The 21,801-nt window shown below is 38.7% G+C and overlaps 2 protein-coding genes across 3 annotated transcripts in view; one reads left to right on the top strand and one right to left on the bottom strand.

Moving 5' to 3' along the window:
* Positions 1 to 19,089, top strand: part of CCDC146 (coiled-coil domain containing 146) — a 102,392-nt gene extending 83,303 nt beyond the window's left edge. Inside the window, exons 9-18 of the mRNA XM_063098557.1 lie at positions 1,659 to 1,754; positions 2,319 to 2,489; positions 5,275 to 5,363; positions 5,455 to 5,619; positions 7,282 to 7,506; positions 9,464 to 9,692; positions 12,741 to 12,869; positions 13,429 to 13,566; positions 17,210 to 17,458; positions 18,886 to 19,089. Coding sequence (XP_062954627.1) covers positions 1,659 to 1,754; positions 2,319 to 2,489; positions 5,275 to 5,363; positions 5,455 to 5,619; positions 7,282 to 7,506; positions 9,464 to 9,692; positions 12,741 to 12,869; positions 13,429 to 13,566; positions 17,210 to 17,458; positions 18,886 to 19,089 — 1,695 coding nt within the window. The remainder of the gene's footprint in view (positions 1 to 1,658; positions 1,755 to 2,318; positions 2,490 to 5,274; positions 5,364 to 5,454; positions 5,620 to 7,281; positions 7,507 to 9,463; positions 9,693 to 12,740; positions 12,870 to 13,428; positions 13,567 to 17,209; positions 17,459 to 18,885) is intronic.
* Positions 19,090 to 20,790: 1,701 nt separating this feature from the next.
* Positions 20,791 to 21,801, bottom strand: part of GSAP (gamma-secretase activating protein) — an 85,531-nt gene continuing 84,520 nt past the window's right edge. For both annotated transcript variants that reach the window (XM_063099440.1, XM_063099439.1), the window contains exon 30: positions 20,791 to 21,403. In XM_063099440.1, the coding sequence (XP_062955510.1) occupies positions 21,312 to 21,403 (92 nt within the window). In that variant the 3' untranslated portion in view covers positions 20,791 to 21,311. The remainder of the gene's footprint in view (positions 21,404 to 21,801) is intronic.

Genomic DNA, 21,801 nt, shown 5'->3' on the forward strand with positions numbered 1-21,801 from the left:
CCCACCCGTCACAGAGAACCAACAGGGACCCTGGACGTTGGCTGGCTTCCTCTGTCCAGGAGGGCTTAACACAGCTTTCCAGAAGGAGAAATCAAGCTCTTCCTTCCTGACTTTGTGCCTCTTCCATGAAGTCTCCCCGGATTACTCAAGTCTACTTTGAGCTCACCCTTTTCTGATCTGTTATAGCAATTATCTGTTCATTAAAACCAGAAAATTCTGTATATTGTTATATTTGTCTCACAAGACCATGTTTCATCTTCCTAAGTGTAGTACGTGCTTCTCAACAGCTAACTCTCCATGAGAGGTCCCTGGGAAGCAAGACGTCACTGGGCACCTGGGAATACAGAAGGTGCCACTGAAGATACCGATTCACGGATGATGGGGCATCCAAAGATACACTTTAGCTACTTTAAAATAGCAACATGACCCTCAGAAAGGTTTTGATAGGTGACCTTTAAACCCTAAACAGTCTGATATTCCCTTGTTGGGAGACGTTTTAGCCAGTATTCAACCTTGGGACCTAGAAGTACATGCTGTCATAGTGGGAAATAAGCCACATCAGATTGGAGTCATTTGCTTTTGTCATAAATAAGCAACTCTAAACGTGCTGTAAGTCAAGTAGGCCATAAAGCACCCCAAGATGACCCTCTCTGTAGCCTGGGATGGTGCCCCTTCCTCCATCAGCTGCCACATGTCTTCCTCCTCTCTCTGCTCTCTTCCTCGTCATAAAGAATCTGACATGCTTATTCCTCATAGGGCAACAAAGCCTGGCAGAATGAGATGTTGCTCTCTCCCTGAAGTACACTAACACAGGACAAAAGTACAAGCCAACACAACAGAGGTGTAATGGTAAAATTTTAGGTATCAACAAAAAAATTAAGAGGCTTTTCTTTTGTGTAAGAACTTTCCAGGGCTGGCCAGTTAGCTCAGTTGGTTAGAGTGTGGTGTTATAACACAAAGGTCAAGGGTTCAGATCCCCTGACAGTCCAGCTGCCAAAAAAGAAAAGAAAAACTTTCCAGCTACTCATCAAACTATTATATATAAGCAGTGAACCATTCCCATGGTTATTAATAAGTGGCTTCTATTTTTTCTTTAACTTATAGGATTTCATAAATGAACTCACATTTTCCAAGTATACTATCACTTGAATAGTCATGTTATACCCATGTTTCCAAGTGCTGAGTCATGAGTTAGCGAGGCAGGATAACACCATGTTAAAATCATGGCTCTGAGTCTAACTGCCTGCACCTGTACCATGGAGGCAAGTTGCTGGAATGTGTTCATGCTTCATTCTCTTCATCTGTACAATTAGAGATAATAATATTACCTACCTCATGGGGTTATTGTGAGGATTAAATAAAATCAGACATATGAGCACTTAGAACCTTGCCAAACACTTAGTCAATGTTCAGTAAATGCTAGCTATTATTAGTAAGGTTTATTTTATTTCTAAATGAATGATAAATATTTGCAGCTGGTGAATTATAGATTTTTGGCAAGTCTTCATATTTTAGTTTGCAAAGACTTTATAAAAATATTCAAATAATAGGCAGTTTCTGTAAGATTGAGTATCGTGATTTGCCCATCATTTTCAAAAAGTATGGGATGGGAAGATGTCTCTCTTATATGAATGCCTGCTTTCAATTTTGATTTCCAGATGGATGCAATCCCTAAAGACGGTCCTACATTAACCGAGAGAAGAAGAGAACTCCACAAGGAAGTTGAAGTAGCTAAGAGGAATTTGGCCCAACAGGTTAATATCAACTTTCATTTAATATTCTATCTAAGAATGGTTAATACAAATGTGATGTTGTGTTTTTAACTGTGTTCCGCAAAACCTCATTAGAGTATGATCCTGCTTAATATGGGCCTATTTCTTCATCTCACAGTCTACTCCTAACTCCCTCCGAAAAAGAGTGTGTTTGAACTGGCAAAAAATACAAACTAATGAGATTTAAAAATAAAAGAGCCATTGATTACATTGAAAGTAAACAAATATTTCACCAATGCCTAATTAAAAAATTTCAAATTTTGTTTATTAAAGCTACTGTTGAAGTATTTAAAACATGCTTTGATGTCTCGTTTCTTACAGTCGCTTAAAAATGTAGTCTGAATAAGAAAAAGTTCTGTCATGTTAACCCAGTAGTTTACACATTTTTTTATAAAATAAAAAAATTGGAGCTAAGACAGTGGAGTTACTTTGTTTTATGTTTTAATAAAGTAAATTTTACACAGGAAAGAAAAGGTAGCCTAAGATTCTAGCTATATTGTTCATTCAAACAAATAAATACTATTATTATGTTGTGTTTTTCAAAAGAAAATTCTATCAGAAGCTGAATCTAAGTTAGTAGAATATCAACTTGCAGAAGAAAACAATCTTTTAAAGGAGCAAGAAAACATGCGAGAGCTGGTATTCAACCTTGTTCATCTGACTCAAATCAAAATTGATGAAAGGGAGCAAAAGTCTAAAGATTTCCTGAAAGCTCAGGTAACTGCGTTTTTATAACCACTCATTAATTACTCTAAGAGTTCAGGGTAGCCCCATTTTAATGCAGTGCTCATTACAAAACTATAATTATAAGTCTCCTTCAAGTTCCAATGACTGTAAATCTTTCCTAAATGAGACTCAGTCATACACTGAAAAATAGTCTCAGGATTCAAATAGCAATAGTCAACAAATCTAGGAGGAAAAGGAGATCAATGACAATAAGCAGATCAGATCATTTGAGCTGATGGTAATTTCAGTAAGAGTAACGTGGGCACCTCCAGTGGGCAGGGCTGGCAGCTACATAGGCACAGGTATCATCTGGGATTCACTACCATCTCACATTCCACTGTGATTTGCCTAGGAACAACTCAAGAGCAGTAGCATTCAACAGCTCTCTCTCCCATGTTCATCAAGCCAGCCTCATTTAAACCAATGCCAGGATATCCTTAGTTACTGCTTCACTCCATGTTTTTTCCTGGGCTCCCACAAAGTGCCAGAGCTCACCCAGTGCAACATCCCAAAACAAAAACAACCCTTCTGTCATGATAGTTAAAATCCTAACATTAGAATCATTTATTCCGCATAAGGAGTGTGTCCAATTATGTCCAGAAGTTCACTGTTAAAAATGATGACATATAACTAAAATAGAATACCTGAATTTATGTGACCCAGATGTTGGCTGTTTCTAAATGCAACCTGTGTTCTCATTCTAAGTAAGTGTTTACATGGAGATGGCATTTCTTCTTGTTCCCCAGAAAGAACTCACACAAAAGTTAGTGAGCAATGAAGTTAAATCGGTTTTTCAGAGAAGACCTGAGAAGATCTATATCACATGACCCATGGCAGACTCTTCACATCCCCCTTTACCTGTTTATTTTCCACCTGAACATCTGAGAAACTAAAAGAAGTTCCGTGTGGTTGGCACATGAAAAGATGGGGGAAGGGATGTCAAATAGGGAGACCACTGAGCAGGGAAGGTCGGATGGTGAAGGTCCCTTAACCCATGTTCAACAGTTTGGACTCCAACAAGAAGCCTGCAGGAAGTCCAGAAGAGGTCATGGGATAGTTGGGTTTTGCTAGAGTAAAGATGGGAAAAGTGATGGTCAGGGAGGAATGGAGGAAAGAAAGGCAGCAGAGAACAGGGTGGCAGAGGGGAGGAGGGGAGAGAGCGGAGAGGAGGACTCTTGACTAAGGTCAGGGCCTGGAATGGTGCTGGTCTGGAACAGTTTTCAAAACAACCTGGTTTTGGCTGGGAAGAGTCCACTCTTGTGAGTTTTTCCCAATTATAAACTTCCTCTCTTTTCTCTTTAGCAATTTTAGAAACAGTAGGGGAATACTTATTCATTATAAGAAACACTGATCTGTTTTATGAATTAGACAATTTTCAGTTAATCTCAAAAACTGATACAATCGTTATCTATGTGTGACTAATCTATGTAGACCACACCTCATTATTAAATGAGATAATTCATATTAAAGCACAAGACAGGGCCAAGCCCGTGGCGCACTTGGTAGAGTGCTGCGCTGGGAGCGCGGCGACGCTCCCGCCGCGGGTTCGGATCCTATATAGGACTGACCGGTGCACTCACTGGCTGAGTGCCGGTCATGAAAAAAAAAAAAAAAAAAAAAAAAAAGCACAAGACAATTCTTCCTCTTGAGATATGGAAATCGACAAAACATGAAAGTCTTCCAAAAAGTTCATGGAAGGATTCATATTATCTTTTAATTCTATTTTTTCCTAGAACTTTTTGAAGTACCCTTGTATTGTTTATTCTTTTGAGAATTCTTAGCATTGGGAATTAGTCTGTTAAACATTACCTATAATTAGCTGTAATTTCCATAAGAAGGCAGTCAGTCTTATTTTATATTCATCCATACCCTAAAAAAAGATAAAGGGTCAAGGGAAAAACTACTGTTGCTATCACCCCCGAGACAGAGTAGATGACCCTACATTTTTGTATCTGTTTTATTCTTCACATATACGGTTACTTAAATATCCGTTTCTTCCTGACTCCCTCTTTCACTGAGAACAGCATAAATAAAACAGCTACATATCAGTCTTAGCTCTGATGGCTAGTTTCTTTTGAATTGCTCAGCCAGATGGGTTTTGTGCCCCCAGGCCCTGAGAGAAGGCTGACAGAAACTGTTTCCTCTGGTTTCTGGCAGCAAATGCTTCATCTCTGAAGACGTTTTTTTATCATAGATGAAGACCTCAGTGTCTTCAAATTTTAAAAGCACAACTAGTGTATTTAGGTATATCTTTAGGACTTTAGAAATAGAACTGCTTTCTTTTAAAATACTCGTGTGTAATCTGTGTAACACCGCTGTCCAGCTGGTCTCAGCATGGGGCTTTGTTGTGTAGGAAGGCACACCCAACATACCAAGGAATGGAAAAGCACTTTGAAATCATTACTTCAGTCTCTCATAAAGTACCACAGAGGGTTCAATTCATAACATTTATCAAAACTTACTACAAACCTGCTTCCCTCATCCGTCTTCCATAAACTCCACACTCACCCATCCTCTCTCTCAAAAATTCCTCCCACTTTTCCGCAGACCCAGACTCTCTCATTCTTTCTCTTTTATAAGTAGCCCTTTATCCTAGCTGATGTGAATCAGCTCAGCTGGCCAGGCAATTTTCATATCTCCTCTTTACCTCTCATCCTGATCTGTACAACCCAGCAGGCCAAGACAGAATTTTCCTTAATGAATGGGAATGATGAGGGGTGAAGCTGAGAGTATTCATATGTTGTTGTTTATTTCACACACATTGTTTATATTTCAGAAAAAGTATACCAACATTGTTAAGGAAATCAAAGCAAAGGATCTTGAAATTAGGATACACAGGAAGAAAAAACGTGAAATTCATCGGAGGTAAAAGAATTATGTGATGATTTATCTAGTAAGGTGGGGGAAAATCCTGATTTTTATTTCACAAGTTTCAAAACACTTTGCATTTTCACAGACTCAGAGAGTTTGCTAAACTGTATGACACTGTTCGAAATGAAAGAAACAAATTTGTTAACTTACTTCACAAAGCTCACCAGAAAGTAAATGAAATAAAAGAAAGGCATAAAATGTCATTAAATGAACTTGAAATTTTAAGAAATAGTGCAGTTACTCAAGAAAGGTAAGTGTTATACTGTAATAACTATTGCCCTTTCAAAAGCCTGTCTTCTGATTCATTTGAACTCTAGAACATCGTGGGGATAATAAAATAGAAAATAATCTTTTAGAGAGCTGGAAAAGCCTCTGTTCGAACATTTTGTTTTATAGAAGATAATCTAAGCATCTGAACACAATTTCTTATATTTGGGAGCCATAGTTTTTAAATGCATGAAAAACTTTTATATTTAGCTATGCCTACTATGATGACTTTCATTCCCTTGATTAGAAAGAAGTGCAAATCTAACAATTTGCATTTGAAGTTAGAAGACAATCAAGTTGTTTATTTACCAGCATGCCTTGGTCGTAGACATAAAGCATCTAATGTGCTTGTGGTAGGTAATACAGCAGAGTAGTTAAGAGAGGTGGCTCTCTAGACTCATATCCTGGCCCTGCCACTTACTAGCTGTGTGACCTTGAGCAAGCTACCTTACCTCTCTGGAATCACTTTCCTTAATCCACAAAAATAGTGCTTATTTTGTAGGACTTTTTATTATTAAATAAACTAATCCATGAAGAAACACTCAGAAGAGTGTCTGGCAATTACCTGGTTTTTTAGTTTATTATTTACCATGTGCCAAGATATGCTGGACACTTTCACCTATGTTACTCTCTTATCTACTGAGTCTATACAACCTGAACTTTTTCTGGTGACCATTATTGCCTGGTTTCCTTTAGTAAAGATATTACAAAACGGCCTCATTTGGGGAAGGAAGGAGCTAAAGAAAATATAATTTCCTAACCAGGTTCTCATTCATCACAAAAGTAAAATACCATTTATAGAGGTCATGCGTTCATTCAGCATTTATTTTGACCCTACACTGAGTCAGACACCACCCTAGGTCCAGTGGGCATTATATGATTGTATTAGTCCATTTCTGTTGCTTATAACAAAATAACTGGAACTGGGTACTTTGTAAGAAAACAAAATTTACTGCTTACAGTTTCAGAGGCTAGAAGTTTAAAGTCCAGGGAACACATCTGGTGAAGGTTTTCTTTGGTGATGGCTTTACAGCAATGCAGGGGTCTCACATGGCAGAAAATGGCTGAATAGAGAGAGAGATCTTCTCATGTGCTGTCCTTTTAAAGCCCTCAGAACCACACCCCTGACCATCATTATTAATTCATTCACTATGGCATGGTCCTACAATCTGATCACCTCTTCAAGGCCTCACCTTTCAATTATCATAATAGGACTTTCCACCTTCAACAGTTACAGTGGGAATTAAGCTTCTAATATATGGACTTCGGGGACACAATTCAATCAATCCACAGATCTGATATAATCATCTCTGTTCTCCAAAGAGCACAGTCTCCTGAGGATGACAGAGCAGGAAATGAATGCCTACAGTCTCTTGCTTTCATAGAGAGGGGCAGCAGAACTGTGAAACACAAAGGAAAGATGTCCAAATCTGGACATCTAATCTGGAGGGAGTATCTGAAACCTGGGAAGATTACAAAAAGTTCTCAAGTATCATATGTTGAGTATTACTACTACTACTGTCATCTAAAGGGGCACACTAAAGCAAGAGCTACTTTGATAGTTCTCCTGTTTCAGAAGTCTTCGTTGTTTTTAAAGAAACTAAAGGAAATTATAATCTTACCCATTGTTCCATTATTTTAAAAGAAAGCTACAAAATTCCATGCTGAAACATGCCAACAACATTACCATCAGAGAGACAATGCAAAACGATGTGTGCAAAATTGTATCAAAACTTCAGGAAATGAAAGAGAAGAAGGAAATCCAGTTAAATAACATTGACAGGCTCGCCAATATGATCACAATGATCGAAGAGGAGATGGTGCAGCTTCGCAAAAGATATGAAAAAGCTGTTCAGCATCGAAATGAAAGGTAAGAACCAGGAACCTAGCGTGAGAACAGGGCACCAAAGGATCCAATTTAGAAATGTCGCCCTTCGTGAAAATCCACAGTCTCATAAGTAATCCTTTTAGGCAGTAGAGATCAAGTTATTTTCAAGTACTGGCATTACTAAAAGGGGTCCTTGTGACTAGGGAAGAACCTTTCTGAAATGTTCCTTTATCATGTGAAGCAAAATTCTGGTGTTATAAAAGTAGTTTCCTCCTGTTATGTGTTTAGTAAAAATGAAGAACCCTTAATGTATTGTATCACTTTATATACATTTTCTAGATTAAATGAATGCTTCTGTACTATTTCTGAAACTTCCACTTTTACTAGTTTTCAAAATATTGAAAGCTGTTTTTCCCCTCTATATATTATTGAACTAGGCTTTAGAATATAAGGTGATGTTTATCATTGGGGTTTGTTGTTGTTGTTTGGTAGAATATTTTGATTCTGGAAATATAGAGGTCTACAATGGCAATTTTTAAAAGTCACCCTTTTTTCTGCCTAGACTTGAAAATGAGTGATGAGAGACATATGACATTAGGGTTTGATGAGACTTTGGAGCGGAGAGGGCTGTGTATTTCTCCTGAAAATAAGAAATGCTGTACTCCTAAGAGAAACAGGAAAAGAGGAGAGTTTGGGAAGTTGCTCACTTGAGGATCAAAGTTCTTTCCCAGGCTACCAATCGGGATGCCTCTGATAACATCAAATTCTTTCAGCATAATCGATAAATAATTTTTTGGAACTTGTATCTATTGTTGTGGCATGTTTGGTCTTATGATATTTAGGCCATTCTCCCAGTCCATTTTCTCAGCAAGTAAATAAGACCTTTAGGAGTAGCATTATTTCTTCCAAGCTGTAATTATGTCATTAATCAATTTACTATTTTAGCAGTTTCCCCAACTTTCTTGTGCTCTGAGAAACTGGAATGTGAGGCTGTAGAGCCCTGTCATAATGACATGTGGTATCAGAGTTTTTTCATCAGACTCTGATTGCATGCTCTTCTGTGTAGGGCATTGGAGTGCTAGACCCTGATAGTACAAAAAGGTGGTGAAACATTGCTCCTGGCTTCTGTTGTCAGGAGAATTTGATCATGAGAAAAGTCTTTGCAAAGGAAATGAGACAAAATATAGAGCTAAGATTAGCCAAGTACAACCACGTCCTCACGTTTTGAGGGAGAGTCACAGATGCAACACAAGGTGTAACTCTGGAATAATGGACATGCACGGTGTGGGGGAAGACATTTAGGTCCTTTGAAGAACAGCACATTTTCTCTGGGGGAAAAAATCCTATTTGGCTCCTGGCCAAAACCAAAACATTTGGGCAAACAGTGTGCTCCCAGGCCCTTGTCAGATCTGTGGGACATGATCAGTCTTGCAAACCAGAGCTGCTGGAGGTAGAAAATTCTTACTCTGCTTCCTGTATTCTCCTCTCAAGGAGGGGATCTTCCCCCAGCATGATTATAAAGGACAGATTTTTGCCTGTTTATGGGGAAATTAGCATCAGAAATATTCAATTTTAAAAGAACCTGATGGGCCTGGCACCGTATCTATTCAGAAACACATTCCCTGGCCCCCTGCCTGTGGGCCAGGCCTTAGTTGGCAAGTCTGGCCCAGGAATAGGGGCTGCAAAAAATCAGACTATGAAATCACTTTGTTCATGCATTAGGAACAAATTCTTTCCCACCTCAGGAAAACCTTTGGGACTTTCAGAGACACTGTGGCCAGCCAACCACATGGTCGGCCTCAGAGGAGAGATGCTAAATCACCCCCCAGTCCCAGAAAAATCCAAAGTTTAACTAAAAAGCCATTAGTAAATATCTGTTGTCTTCTGATTATACTGTACTGATGTATATTTTTGCACTCAAAGCCAAAGAGAACCACAATGACTAGTAAAATAGTGGTTTTAACACCCACTTAGCCTCTGCCTCTGAATTTGACCACAGTGGCGTTCAGCTGATAGAACGGGAAGAGGAAGTGTGTATTTTTTATGAAAAAATAAATATCCAAGAGAAGATGAAACTAAGTGGAGAAATTGAAACACATGTCATGGAAGAAAAGATCCGATTCTTGAAACTGAAAATTGCTGAGAAGCAAAGACAGATTCGAGTGACCCAGAAATTACTGCCAGCCAAGAGGTCCCTGGATGCCGACCTAGCTGTGCTCCAGATCCAGGTGGAGAGTGGTCATGGGAAATGTCCTTGGGCCATTTGCTTTTCTTTTCCTCCTTTGTTAATTCATAGGTTGTAGGAGTTCTTGCATGTAAATCTATTCTTAGTACCTATTAGAACCCATGAGTTATATACCTTGCTTAAAAAAATGCCTTTGAACGCTGCTATGAGATGGAATTTGTGCTTCAGGCATCTGAACTAGATTGTCTTTTCTCATGAAGCATCTTCTGCCTTTCTTGGAATTTAGACCCTCCCAGGACTTACCTCTAGCTAGCTTCCTCATTGCTCAAAATATCAGTAATCTAAGCTCTCTCTATCCCCAGCATAATTACGTTGTTGATGCTTGCTGGAAAGACCTTGGAGACCATCTAGCTCTTGTTTTTGATACTCTTGTCCTCTGGAGCAAGAGATTGCCTTGAGATTAATTGCTTATTAATTGGCAATCACATATAATTAGATTACTATTGACCTTGTAGATCCCTATAACTTAGTAACCTTGCCTCTGACATGGCCTTTTTAAAGTGGAATAAAGCCAAAAAACTTAAACATGAAATAGCAAAAGATAAAACAAATATAAAGCTACTTTTTTCACATGTAACAGAGTTTTCTTAGTGAAAATAGAAGAAAAAATTAAGCTAAAAAATATGTGGCCTATACTTTTCCCCATTCACTCAATGTACCAGGAACAAATTCTAACTCATAACATGTTTTCTAAAGTGTCAGGTTTGCTTTTGGATTTTTTTCTAATTATAAAGTTGAGACATGTTCAGCTAATGAAGTTTTAGAAAAGTACCAAAAATTCTAAAGAAAATAAAATTCAATCCCCAAGGTATAATTACTATTAAAATTACCAAAAATCTGGGAGAGATCTTTCCAGTCTTTTTCTAGGTGTACAAGAAAATGTTTTTGATTAGCTCATGGTGTGGACAGAGTTTTGGGTCTTATGCAAAAGAGATTTAGAGGACTACATGGAACTAGATGATGGGTCTTTCATATTTTGTACCATTTGGATGTATATACAATAAGTACATGATAGCATCTTTCAGTTTGCACAAAAATGCCAAAATTCTGATTCCAGTGTTTGGTGTTTTTTAGTGGTAAGTTCTCCCACTTACCACTTATTAGTTTCTTTAATAAGCATAGCCCAGATTTAGATCGATTGGCCAGAATGTCCCCCTATACCCCCTCATAGCCTCCCCAGGATTCCTGTGGCTCTGACTCCTGCTCCAACAAATGGTTCATTTGGGGGATTCTCTCATCAGGCTACACACATGGTGCCTCTTCCACTTCTGCACCACATCAGGGCAGACTTGGGACTCACTCCTTCCTTGGTCTACATCTACACAAGACCATTCATGCAGGGCCTTTCTCTGTAAACAGACTTTATTGAAGATTTGGGGCAATAGTGTATGGGGTTACATTACAGAAATGCAAAAAACTTCAAATTAAATATCAGACATCCATGCCCTTCAGAGTTCTTTGGGGCTTTTCCATCACTGCAGTCCCCCCAGGTGCTCTTCCACACAGCACCCCACTTAGCTCGATTTCACTGACTTGTCTTTCCATTTTTCACCTCCCGTCGCTCTCCCCATCCCAGACTGCCCTGAGACTCCATACTTGTCTCACTCCACTTTGCAGAATAGTTTGGCTCTCTCCAGCTCTTCCCAAAACTCAGCTTCAGGTCCGTTTTTACCCATCTTAAACTATCAAGATGCCCAGCAGAACAATTTCCTGTTATGTAAACATATTCTTTGTGTCGATTGGAAATCAATACTTCCATTCAATGGATAAAATAATTGTTCTTAGGAAAAAATGTTTGGCATTTCTTTATATAAAACCAGTTATCCAGTGTGAAAAATGAATTTGATTTTACCCAAGGGAAACGTTGTACATTTAATGACACTGCACATTCTGCCTGATGGTGAGCCTTTACCATTTTGACTGCATATGGATTGAGACATGTAGGCTATGTGTTATCAGTTACCTGTTCTACCAGAGTTAGTTCTAAGCTTAAGAACAGTTGAATTAGTCTTCAAACTGCATTTAATTATTTGTCTACTCAGCACTAATCACATGTGCCCTTGAAGGACATGATATGAAATTTCTAGCTTCAGGCAAGCCACTTTTTTACTCTGTCTTGCAGCGCTGGATCCCTGCCATGTCCTGTTATTTGTTACAGCTGCAGTGTTTGTTTTTAAGTCTTCCCCTTTTTTTTCATCATTTTCAGAATCCTGTTAAGATTTGCATTTTTTTTTCCAATTGTTTGAAACAGTTTAATTGTCCAACAGCCTAATCCAAGGATTATCATGAGTCATTCTCCTGGTTCCTGTAATAATATCTCCATTTTAGGGATCTTAGAAGTCACATGAACTATTTTATGTTTTAGGACACAAGAACACTATTTTGTACAGAAAAAATAAACAGTTTTTCCTCAAATGGCAATGAGGAAATAAAAACAAAGCATCCCTTTTATAAGCAAGCACCATATTTTGTTTCTTAGTTTCTTAATTAAGAAAAGGGAATATTAAGTGTTGTTAATAACAAATACAACAAATACTTGTTCAGACATATATATATACTTCAATGCTATATTAAGGGCAATTAATGAGTGTAGCAAGAGAGGAAAAGAAAAAAATTATGTGATTTAAAATTCTTTTTGGGGCAGACCCCGTGGCACACTCGGGAGAGTGCACTGGGAGCGCAGCAGCGCTCCAGCCCGCTGGTTCGGATCCTACTTAGGGATGGCCGGTGCGCTCACTGGCTGAGCGCGGTGCGGCCGGTCACAAAAAAAGACAAATAAATAAATAAATAAATAAATAAATAAATAAAATTCTTTTTGTAGGGAGAAGCATAAATTAAAATCTTGAAATTCTATAACCCAGACATGTTGTAAAGCACTTTATATTATCTCATTCAATAGATCAGCCCCACGAAATTAGGCCTTTTCTTCCCGTTTGACAATTGAGGAAACTAAGGTTCAGAGAAGATAAATAATTTGCCTGAGATTACACAGGTAGAGAATTAAAGTTAACGTTTCTTTCTTCTTTAATAGTTTTCACAGTGCACAGACAGAATAAAAGACCTGGAGAAACAGTTTGTAAATCCCGAGGGTAAGAACAGAACCCGCTTCCTTCCAGGGAAAGATATGACTGAAAAAGAAATGATCAAAAAGTTAGACGAGGTAAACGTTCTTGCTTAAAACTGCATCTGTTAGTCCCTTGCTGATAAAGTTTCACAGACGCCATACCACTCACTGTGGTACTCTTTCCTGTTATGCTCACAGACCTATCATTCATTATTCTAGCCACTAACATAGTCCTTTCATTGTAATCTAGTAACAAATTCTAAGCTTGATTTAGACTTTTGTCAAAAGAAGTCAAAAGACAGTGGTTTCAAGATTCCAAGGGCACTCTCATGGCTTGAATGAGCAATTTTGGCACCTTGAGTGGATTAGTCTTTCTGATGGGAACATATCAGAAGAATGGCAACTTGGACACTAGGTAGAGCTGGGAGGGCTATACTCTATCACAGGGGACAAACCCCCAGAGCCATTCAGAGGGGGTTGGGGCAGGAGAAGTCTTGACTTAGCCCAGCTCTAAACACTTTCCAGAGGTATTTTGGCAACTGAGAAAGCAATGTGTCTCCACTGCATAAGGGGGAAAGATAGTGCTCTAATTAGAAAAGTTTTTGTCTTACATGATTTTTTTTTTTCTTCCCATTGAAATTGTTTTCAACTGTAGCTGGAAGTACAACTGGCCAAGAAGGAGGAGAAATTACTGGAGAAGGATTTCATCTACGAACAGGTCTCCCGGCTCACAGACAGGCTCTGCAGCAAAACTCAGGCCTGCAAGCAGGACACACTGCTCTTAGCCAAGAAGGTCTGCCTGAGACCTGCCCCTACTCCTTTGTTACCTCTCATTTGCCACTGACTGATTTGAGAGAAGCACTAGAGAGATCAGGCCTTATGACTAGGGAAACATAAAAATATTAAAGATGCCTCTTAGAGAATTGTCCAAAATGAGTTTCAGTCCTATTCCCTGAATGAATTCACTTTATAGTGAGAAAACCTAAGCTTTTTAATGACGGTATACAAGTTTAACTTAGCAGGGAAACTACTCACACATGAACATTGTTATCTTTGCATTTCATGCACAAAGTTAATCCTTTTTAGTTTCTTTTGAATGGAAGGCACTGGCCTCATTATCCAGTGGTCTGTAGAAATCAGCCAGAACCCCGAAATGGAAAGGGACCATTAAAGAAAACAGCAGTCACACAACACCCAGGCCAGTTGCACCATGGGGTAGAGCCACTGCCTGGCCCCACTAGGAAGAGGACAGTAACATGGAGCTTCCTAACTTAATACACTTCAGATACCAGGACTGACGTTCAAAGCCGCAGGGTGGGGCTGGGACTGTTAGAAGCTACGCTGAAAGGAGCAGCCAGCAGGAGGGAAGTTGGTGATTCAGAGGCAGCAGGATTGTGCACCATGAAGGGACCAGAGTATTGGCTGCTCATGGCCCCTTGGAGATCCCGCCAGCAATGATTACTGAACACCTACTATGTGCTACCTTCACGCTAGGCAAGAGGGCAGACACAAAGAGGAAGGAACACATCTACACGGAATGAAGGGCATGCTGTCTAGCAGAGACAGGGTGAGCAGAGAAGAAAATGGATAATGGTAACACCCACTCCCCAGACTGTGAGCTCCTGAGGGCAGCGACTGTTCCTCATTCTTCTTAGTTTCTCCAATGCCTAGCATGTACTAGACTCAAAAAATTTATTGAATGAATAATTAGTCCTGTTTTAGAAAGAGTTCTGTCACACTAAATAGGAAATGGTTGTAAATCTTAGGCCACCTTCACCCTTTTTATTTGGCTTTTACACTTCTACTGTGACTACTTCCCCTAACATACTGATCAGTCCAGTGGCAGTTGTGCAATTTACAACTTTTCCTCATAAAATAAGTGCTAAGACTTATTTAAGCTCATAAACCTTGCCTGGATCAGCATGTCTTGACATTTCTTTAAATGTTGCCTGCCTGCCTTTTGCAAAATGAATTTCCCTTTCTTTGGGGGAAGTCAGTTTTTACTGAGGGCTGACTTGTCAAAGCTGTTGGCAGAGTCTCTGGAAGGCGACAGCAATGTTAGAGAAACGCAAAACGTGGCTGGGAAGACTCCAGCACAGCTAATCCTAATGATTTATCTCCCTTTTCTTTCCCCACCTTCCATGTTCTATACCTGGTTCTCCATTTCCCCAACCCCAATTTAAAATGATAATCTCCCCATAGTAGACAGAACTAAAAAGGAGACATTCAGATCCCAGATCTGTCACTTGCCAATATTAGCAAGTGACCTTGAGAAAGATACATAAATGATTTTCAAACTCAATTTCCTCATCCATGAAATATGTGTGATATCAACTAAAGTTGTTGCATTATAGTCAAGCACATAAATGGCGCAGTGTATTAATCTGTTTCTGTTGCTTATAACAAAATATCTGGAACTGGGTGATTTATAAGAAAGTTAAATTGATTGCTCAGTTTCAGAGACTGGGAAATCCAAAGTCCAGGGAACACATCTGGTGAGGGTCTTCTTCTTTGGTGATAGCTTTACAGCAATGCAGGGATCTCACATGGCAAAAAATGGCAGAGCAGAGAAGCTCTCATGTGCTCTCCTTTTAAAATCCTCAGCCCCTGACCACTATTATTAATCCATCCACTATAGCATGGTTCTACAACCTAATCACCTCTTCAAGGCCCCACCTTTCAATGACCATAATAGGATATACCACCCTCAATAGTTACGGTGGGGATTAAGATTCAATGTGGGGGGGGGGGGACTCAGTCCACTGCCCCAGCCACTTGTGGGTATTCAACAAGAACGCACATCTCCACGAGTCTCATTTTTCCCAGATGGCTCATGGCTCCTCTTGCAAATTTCCCAAGTGAACAGAAAATGAGAAGTATCAGCTAAGTCTTAGAGCAAACAGTAATAGCCAAATACGTTTTTTATGGAGGAGAGGTTGGCCAGTTTATACACACATATACACACTCAAGTGTGCAGTGGCTGATTAATGAACCTTAAGATAAAGTTTCATCATTGAAGCCTTAAATGGTAATCATTTTTATTCAATATGTTTCCTAAAAATTAGTTCAGTGTAGAAGAGTCATAAAAATTTATAATCTCTACTCCTTTAAGGAGACAAAGTTTTTTAGATAAGAGTCAGTTATTACATTTTCAGAGGCAGTTAAATCATTAGCAGCAACATTTCTCTAAGCAGATGTATAGATATGACCAGTGTCTGCTCTATTAGGAGAGGAAGGTGTTCAAGGTTAGGTATACTTTTTGGAAACTCATTTTCATGTCTCAATTTATACTGGTCCAAAAGACTGAAAAATAAAATAGACTAAGAATTCATTCATTCCTTTATTCAGAATATATTCCATTTGAGTTTTGTTTGGTGCCTTTCCAACCACTGTCCTAGGCACTGGGAATATGATGAATAAAATAGTCCTTGTCCTCATTATGAGTACATTCTTGTGTGATGACAGATTACAGCCAAATACACACGAGGATACTTCAAAGAGTTTGAGGAAAAATAGAATTAAAAGATAATATGAATCTTTCCATGAACTTTGTGAAGTACCTTCTTATACGAACATAATATAATGTCAATAGTCAAACACAATATGAAGAAAAAATAACGATATGAAGGAAAAAATAATGAATGTTGTCACATAGAAGGAGTTGCCACTGAGCTGCCCACCATGGGTACGGCCACAGGAAAAGGCTCCACCTTCTGTAAGCCAGAAAGCTTACAGCAACCACCAATTCCCTTTTTTCTTCTTTCTTGTCTTTTGAAATCATTTTTTTCCCCAGTTAATCCTATCTTTTAACTCTATTGATGCTAAATAGTTGATATAAAAAGGTTAAAAAGAAAAACACCAGGAACATCTCTCATTCCAAATTACTAACCAAATTTTCCCCAGCTCATCTCATGCTTTCTTTTGACCTAGTAATGAGGCATCCCAGGAATTATGAGCAACAATGCGAACACATTGAGGTGATAGTTCCCATTAAATCATTTCAGATACAGGACCTCTACTCATTATCTTATATAAGCAGAGAGTAACTTTTAGTTTTTCGGTCTACCAGATTTAGACTTTTTCCCCGAATAAGTGACAAACTCATAACATGGCAAAATAGGCCAGAACTTAGGCATCACGAACACTCTTTCCCCTCTCCTTCTCACTTCTTAATAAACACTAACCTATTCCCCTCAGTGCTATTTACCTTGAAATTTAGCAACTAGAAAAATCTTTTCTTCCTTATCCTTATTTACACAACCAGGGTTTCAGGCTCAATCTCTGAGGTCTCTTGTGGTTCTTACTTTCCATGAATTCTCAGTTAAACCCTCCTTTCTTCAGGCAAGAATGCCCTCACCATTATAGACAGCCTGCCATTTTCTTCGAGTCTTCATGAAATGTATACATAGACTAAGCCTTGGGCTCTTTAATTCCAGATGAATGGCTATCAGAAAAGAATCAAAGATGCTACTGAAAAAATGATGGCTCTTGTTGCTGAGCTGTCCATGAAGCAAGCCCTGACCATTGAACTCCAAAAGGAAGTCAGAGAGAAAGAAGAATTCATCTTCTCTTGCAATTCCAGGATAGAAAAGGGCCTGCCACTCAATAAAGAGATAGAGAGAGAATGGCTGAAAGTACTTCGAGATGAAGAAATGTACACCTTGGCCATTGCTGAAAAGACTCAGGTAAGTGTTAGCCCCTACACTGCATTTATAAGTGTGCCAGGAAGGGCTGTTTTCAGGGTGTGTATCCTCCCATGATATATGGAACATTTCCCACTCTACCACACACATCATCCAACAGTCACTAGAAAGTTTCTTTAAAAAGGTATTACATAAACAAGTCAAAGTATATAAGTACAAAGTGCCAGAATACTCCCTGAAGACACTTGGCAGGCATCAAGTCCCACCCCGCAGTCTTACATTCTGGACTAGTGTAGCTATGATCAGGCTGGCACTGGCTTTATCCATAGGTTTCCAATCTCTGTCTTCACACCCCTGCTCAGACCACACCTGACTCTTCTATGCCCATCTGCTGTGGCCTCCACAGAATACTGTGAGGCCTACAGTCACGTTATGGTCACCACAGCCTTTGGCAGGCACTACACCTGGTGTGAATCACAGCTTCAGTGCCACCCCTTTTTTCTCCCACCATTGGCCTAAATCTAGGTCTCTCACTGACTCCGCCTGCAAGTTGGGTACCAAGTTCTTCCATCTATCTCCTTAACTTTTCAATATTCTTAGAACTAGGCATCCCTTGTCGGAGGAGACTGTATCCTGGGGATACACAACTCATCCAGACTGTCAAGCAGATGTCCTCAAAAGAATCACTGTTCGGGCCGAGCCCGTGGCGCACTCAGTAGAGTGCTGCGCTGGGAGCGCGGCGACGCTCCCGCCACGGGTTCGGATCCTATATAGGAATGACCAGTGCACTCACTGGCTGAGTGCCGGTCACGAAAAAATGACAAAAAAAAAAAAAAAAAAGAATCACTGTTCGCTTCCTAATATAAGAAAAAGGTGCATGCCAAATACATGCTAGGAATATTTGAGCACAGGGTCTGATTTGTAATTTCCACACCACCTAGAAACTATACCCAATTTCACCTACGATGTCCCACTGCCATTTACATGTCTCCATCACAGAGTTCTTTTTAGTGCCATAAGAGATTACTCTTTCTAGAAGATCTTGAAGATCTTAAGGCTCAGAGCAAGCTGCTGGCCATTTTTCTCCTCTGGTTCCACTTTACCCCTTATCTCTTCCATTGTAACATTTGAAATACACTGTCCTGCCTTTGTCAAAAACATGGAAATAATTAGTCCTTGATGACAGATATTGAGCTTGAAACATAGTACATTTAGGACCCACCAGTTTTTGAAAAATCTTAAACCCCAGGAATAGTGAGCAATACAGCCCATTCTAATGAGATGCAACATACGTGTGTGTGTGCGCACATGTGTGTGGTGGCACCTCCCCCCTACCCTCTCATCCCTTTGGGGAGTATCAGCCAGCACAAGGTAAGGCTGCTCAGATTCAGGTGTGTCTTTTGAGACCCGAGGATGAAGTGACTTCAGAGCTTTCAGAAAACTGAAAAGGAAAAAATCATTCTTTGCAGGAGTTTGTGGAAGCAGATAATCGCCAGCTGCCCAATGGTGTTCACACGACTGCAGAGCAGCGTCCAAATGCTTACATTCCAGAAGCAGATGCCACTCTTCCTTTGCCAAAACCATATGGTGCTTTGGCTCCTTTTAAGCCCAGTGAACCTGGAGCCAATATGAGGCACATAAGGAAACCTGTCATAAAGCCAATTGAAATCTGAATATGTGAACCAATCCAGGCGTCTCCACGAGAGGACTTCCTTGTACTCAGAGCTGGGAAATGTGAGCATAATAGTTCTAAAATTACAGATAAATAAGTAACCCACAATCAACAACACAGTAAAACATGGTTTCCTTTTACACATACCAACTACTATATTTTACATGATATTGAGTAGGCCATAGAATTGCTCTGCAATTATGTCAAAGAATATATTTGAATTGCTCATTTCTTTTTCACTCTATATTGACTGCATTTCAGAAATATATAGTAGGCAAATGTTGTAAAAAATGCAATAAAAATAAATCAATTCTCAATGAAGTACAGAAATGGGCAGAGTGGTCTTTGATTATTAAACACATACTGTTCAATATATGTGATTTAAAAAGATAGAATGACCATTTGAAAAGGAAAATACTCCAAGTATCACAGAAGTATAACTCACTTTGTTGAATAACAAATGGCATTTGAAGTTAATGTCGGTAAATCTAAATCAAGTAAAAAGCAGTAGTGAAGCTCGTCATTTCTAAAGTAATGTTATGGTGATTCTTTTTATAAGAATCCTTTTGCTGAAAAAAATAATTATGCCCTAATGTATCTTTCTAATAAATCCAAGTTTTTCACATTATCTGCAAATAAATTTGTGATAAGTTCTAATGCCACATTTTTAAAAATCTTAATGAAAATATTTATAACTTTACATGTGAGAGGAAAGAAAAATGAGGCCAGTTCTACTTACTTCATTACTCTAATTATATTGTACTTCACTCAAGTGTATTTTCCTAATTCTGATATAATTTCTCACATATAAGTATACACAAGTAAGTTTAAACCCGTGCTTTTACATTTAATATTATGCTGAAATTATCTTTATGTAATACTGGTGGCAGTTATGAATTTTATTTTACAACTCAGGGACAAATATCACATCCCTTTATTTTGATTAATCAATCTGTTCCAAGCCCCCATCCTACCATATTGGAGGGAAATTTATTCCCATTCTTGAGTCTGACTGCTTTGCAAAGTCATTATAAAGCAATGACTTAAGATTGCCTTTGACAGGCAACACTGGATAAACCCTGTGGTTAATACAAAGAAATACTGCATACTTTAACAATACAGGTATGAAAGAAATGAATGAAAGCAGGGAATGAAAGATTATGACCTTAACAAGAGAAAGAATCAGCTTTGCACTGCTGATTTGGCTCTAAGATTTTGAGTCTTGGTGACCAGAAAGTATCTAGCCAAAAAGGGAAATTCTATAGAAAATGGCAGTTTTATAACACAATGATTTTAGAAAGAAGTTGAATTATCATACCAGTTAGCGATATTTATAATTAAAAATTCACAAGTTCACTGGGGGAAACAGTGTGAAGAGAGAAAGAGAGAGAAAAAACAGGATTATGGGCTGACCCCAGGCAGCAAATGTATTTATGGGTTAGAATGAAGTCATTGTCAAAAACAGAAAAAGGAGAAAAAACGGGAGAAGTATTTAGGTGTCCTGGGGGCCCTTGGAGGAACATGTTCATGGAGTCATGACTCCTGGCTCGAAAAAAAGGCTATGTTCAAAAAACAAAGAGTCAGGCCAAAACTTTCAGCGTTTGTTTTTTTAATGACAAGATATTACTAAATTAAACTTTTATAAATATAAAAAAAATTAAATACAGTTCCATCTGAACTAACACAAAGACAAACCTTAAATACTGTATGTACAAATTACTATATGTTACAAATTATTCTGTATGGGAGATAGTAGATTTGATCTAATACAAATTCAGTTTTGTTTTTTTCTTTTAAAGTAGCCTCTTTCCAAATAGTGTTCTTAATGCAACACTTAATTTTTTGCTTGTTATATTTTCAATGACAAACCTAATTTTTGCTTTTCTAAGCACTGTTTGCTGTGTTTTTAAAGCATATTTTATTTGAGAATGCAATAGAAATAGTTTTTGGCCTATTAAGCTATTAGGAAGAATATTGTTTATGCTATCACTTGCCTCCTTGGACTGTTTATTATTTCTCCACACTTGACTGCTCATCCGCTGTTCAAAACTGGGATGAGGTACAGCAGTTTAGTTCTGTTTGAACAAGAACCAAACTGAAATTCAGACGGCTCAACATTCTGAATTTTGTTACCTATTTTAAACATTGCTAAAGAATTCTCAGCATGAGTAAGGTAATGAGCAAAATTAAAATATGGAAGCAGATCCCATTGCATTTTCTCCTTTATAAGCCTAAAAGCATTGTGGTGTGCTTCAGAGCTGCTTCCTCCACAAATTCTGCATCCACATTGTCATGTCCTTCAAAAGCATACACAGCTGGGGGGAAAGCAACAGAGAGAGTTACTATGGAGCCATGGAAAATATACAACTTTGTGCCCACAGCTTATTGAAATCATAATTATTTTATATTTTAATAGAACACTTTATTCTGAAAATGTGTCATTAAAATGTATTAAACTTCGGCACCAAGAAAGACCATCAACCAAACGGGCTTTAAGCCCCTTAAATCCTTAAAAAATTTCAAAGGTGATTATTCCCTTGATAATTTACTCTAGGTAGTAAATCGTGCATATTGCTAATAAAAACCAATTGCAATAGCGACCTACTTGTAAGTGAGCGGTATTTGGGGCGGGGGGGGGAAGTAGTATACAGCAGTGAATAGAGAATGACTGACGTCAAGAGGAAAGCAAGAAAACCCTGAGAACAGAGGAGTG

Source organism: Cynocephalus volans, chromosome 6 (genome assembly GCF_027409185.1).
Source record: "Cynocephalus volans isolate mCynVol1 chromosome 6, mCynVol1.pri, whole genome shotgun sequence".
In the NCBI taxonomy this organism is placed as follows: Eukaryota; Metazoa; Chordata; class Mammalia; order Dermoptera; family Cynocephalidae; genus Cynocephalus; species Cynocephalus volans.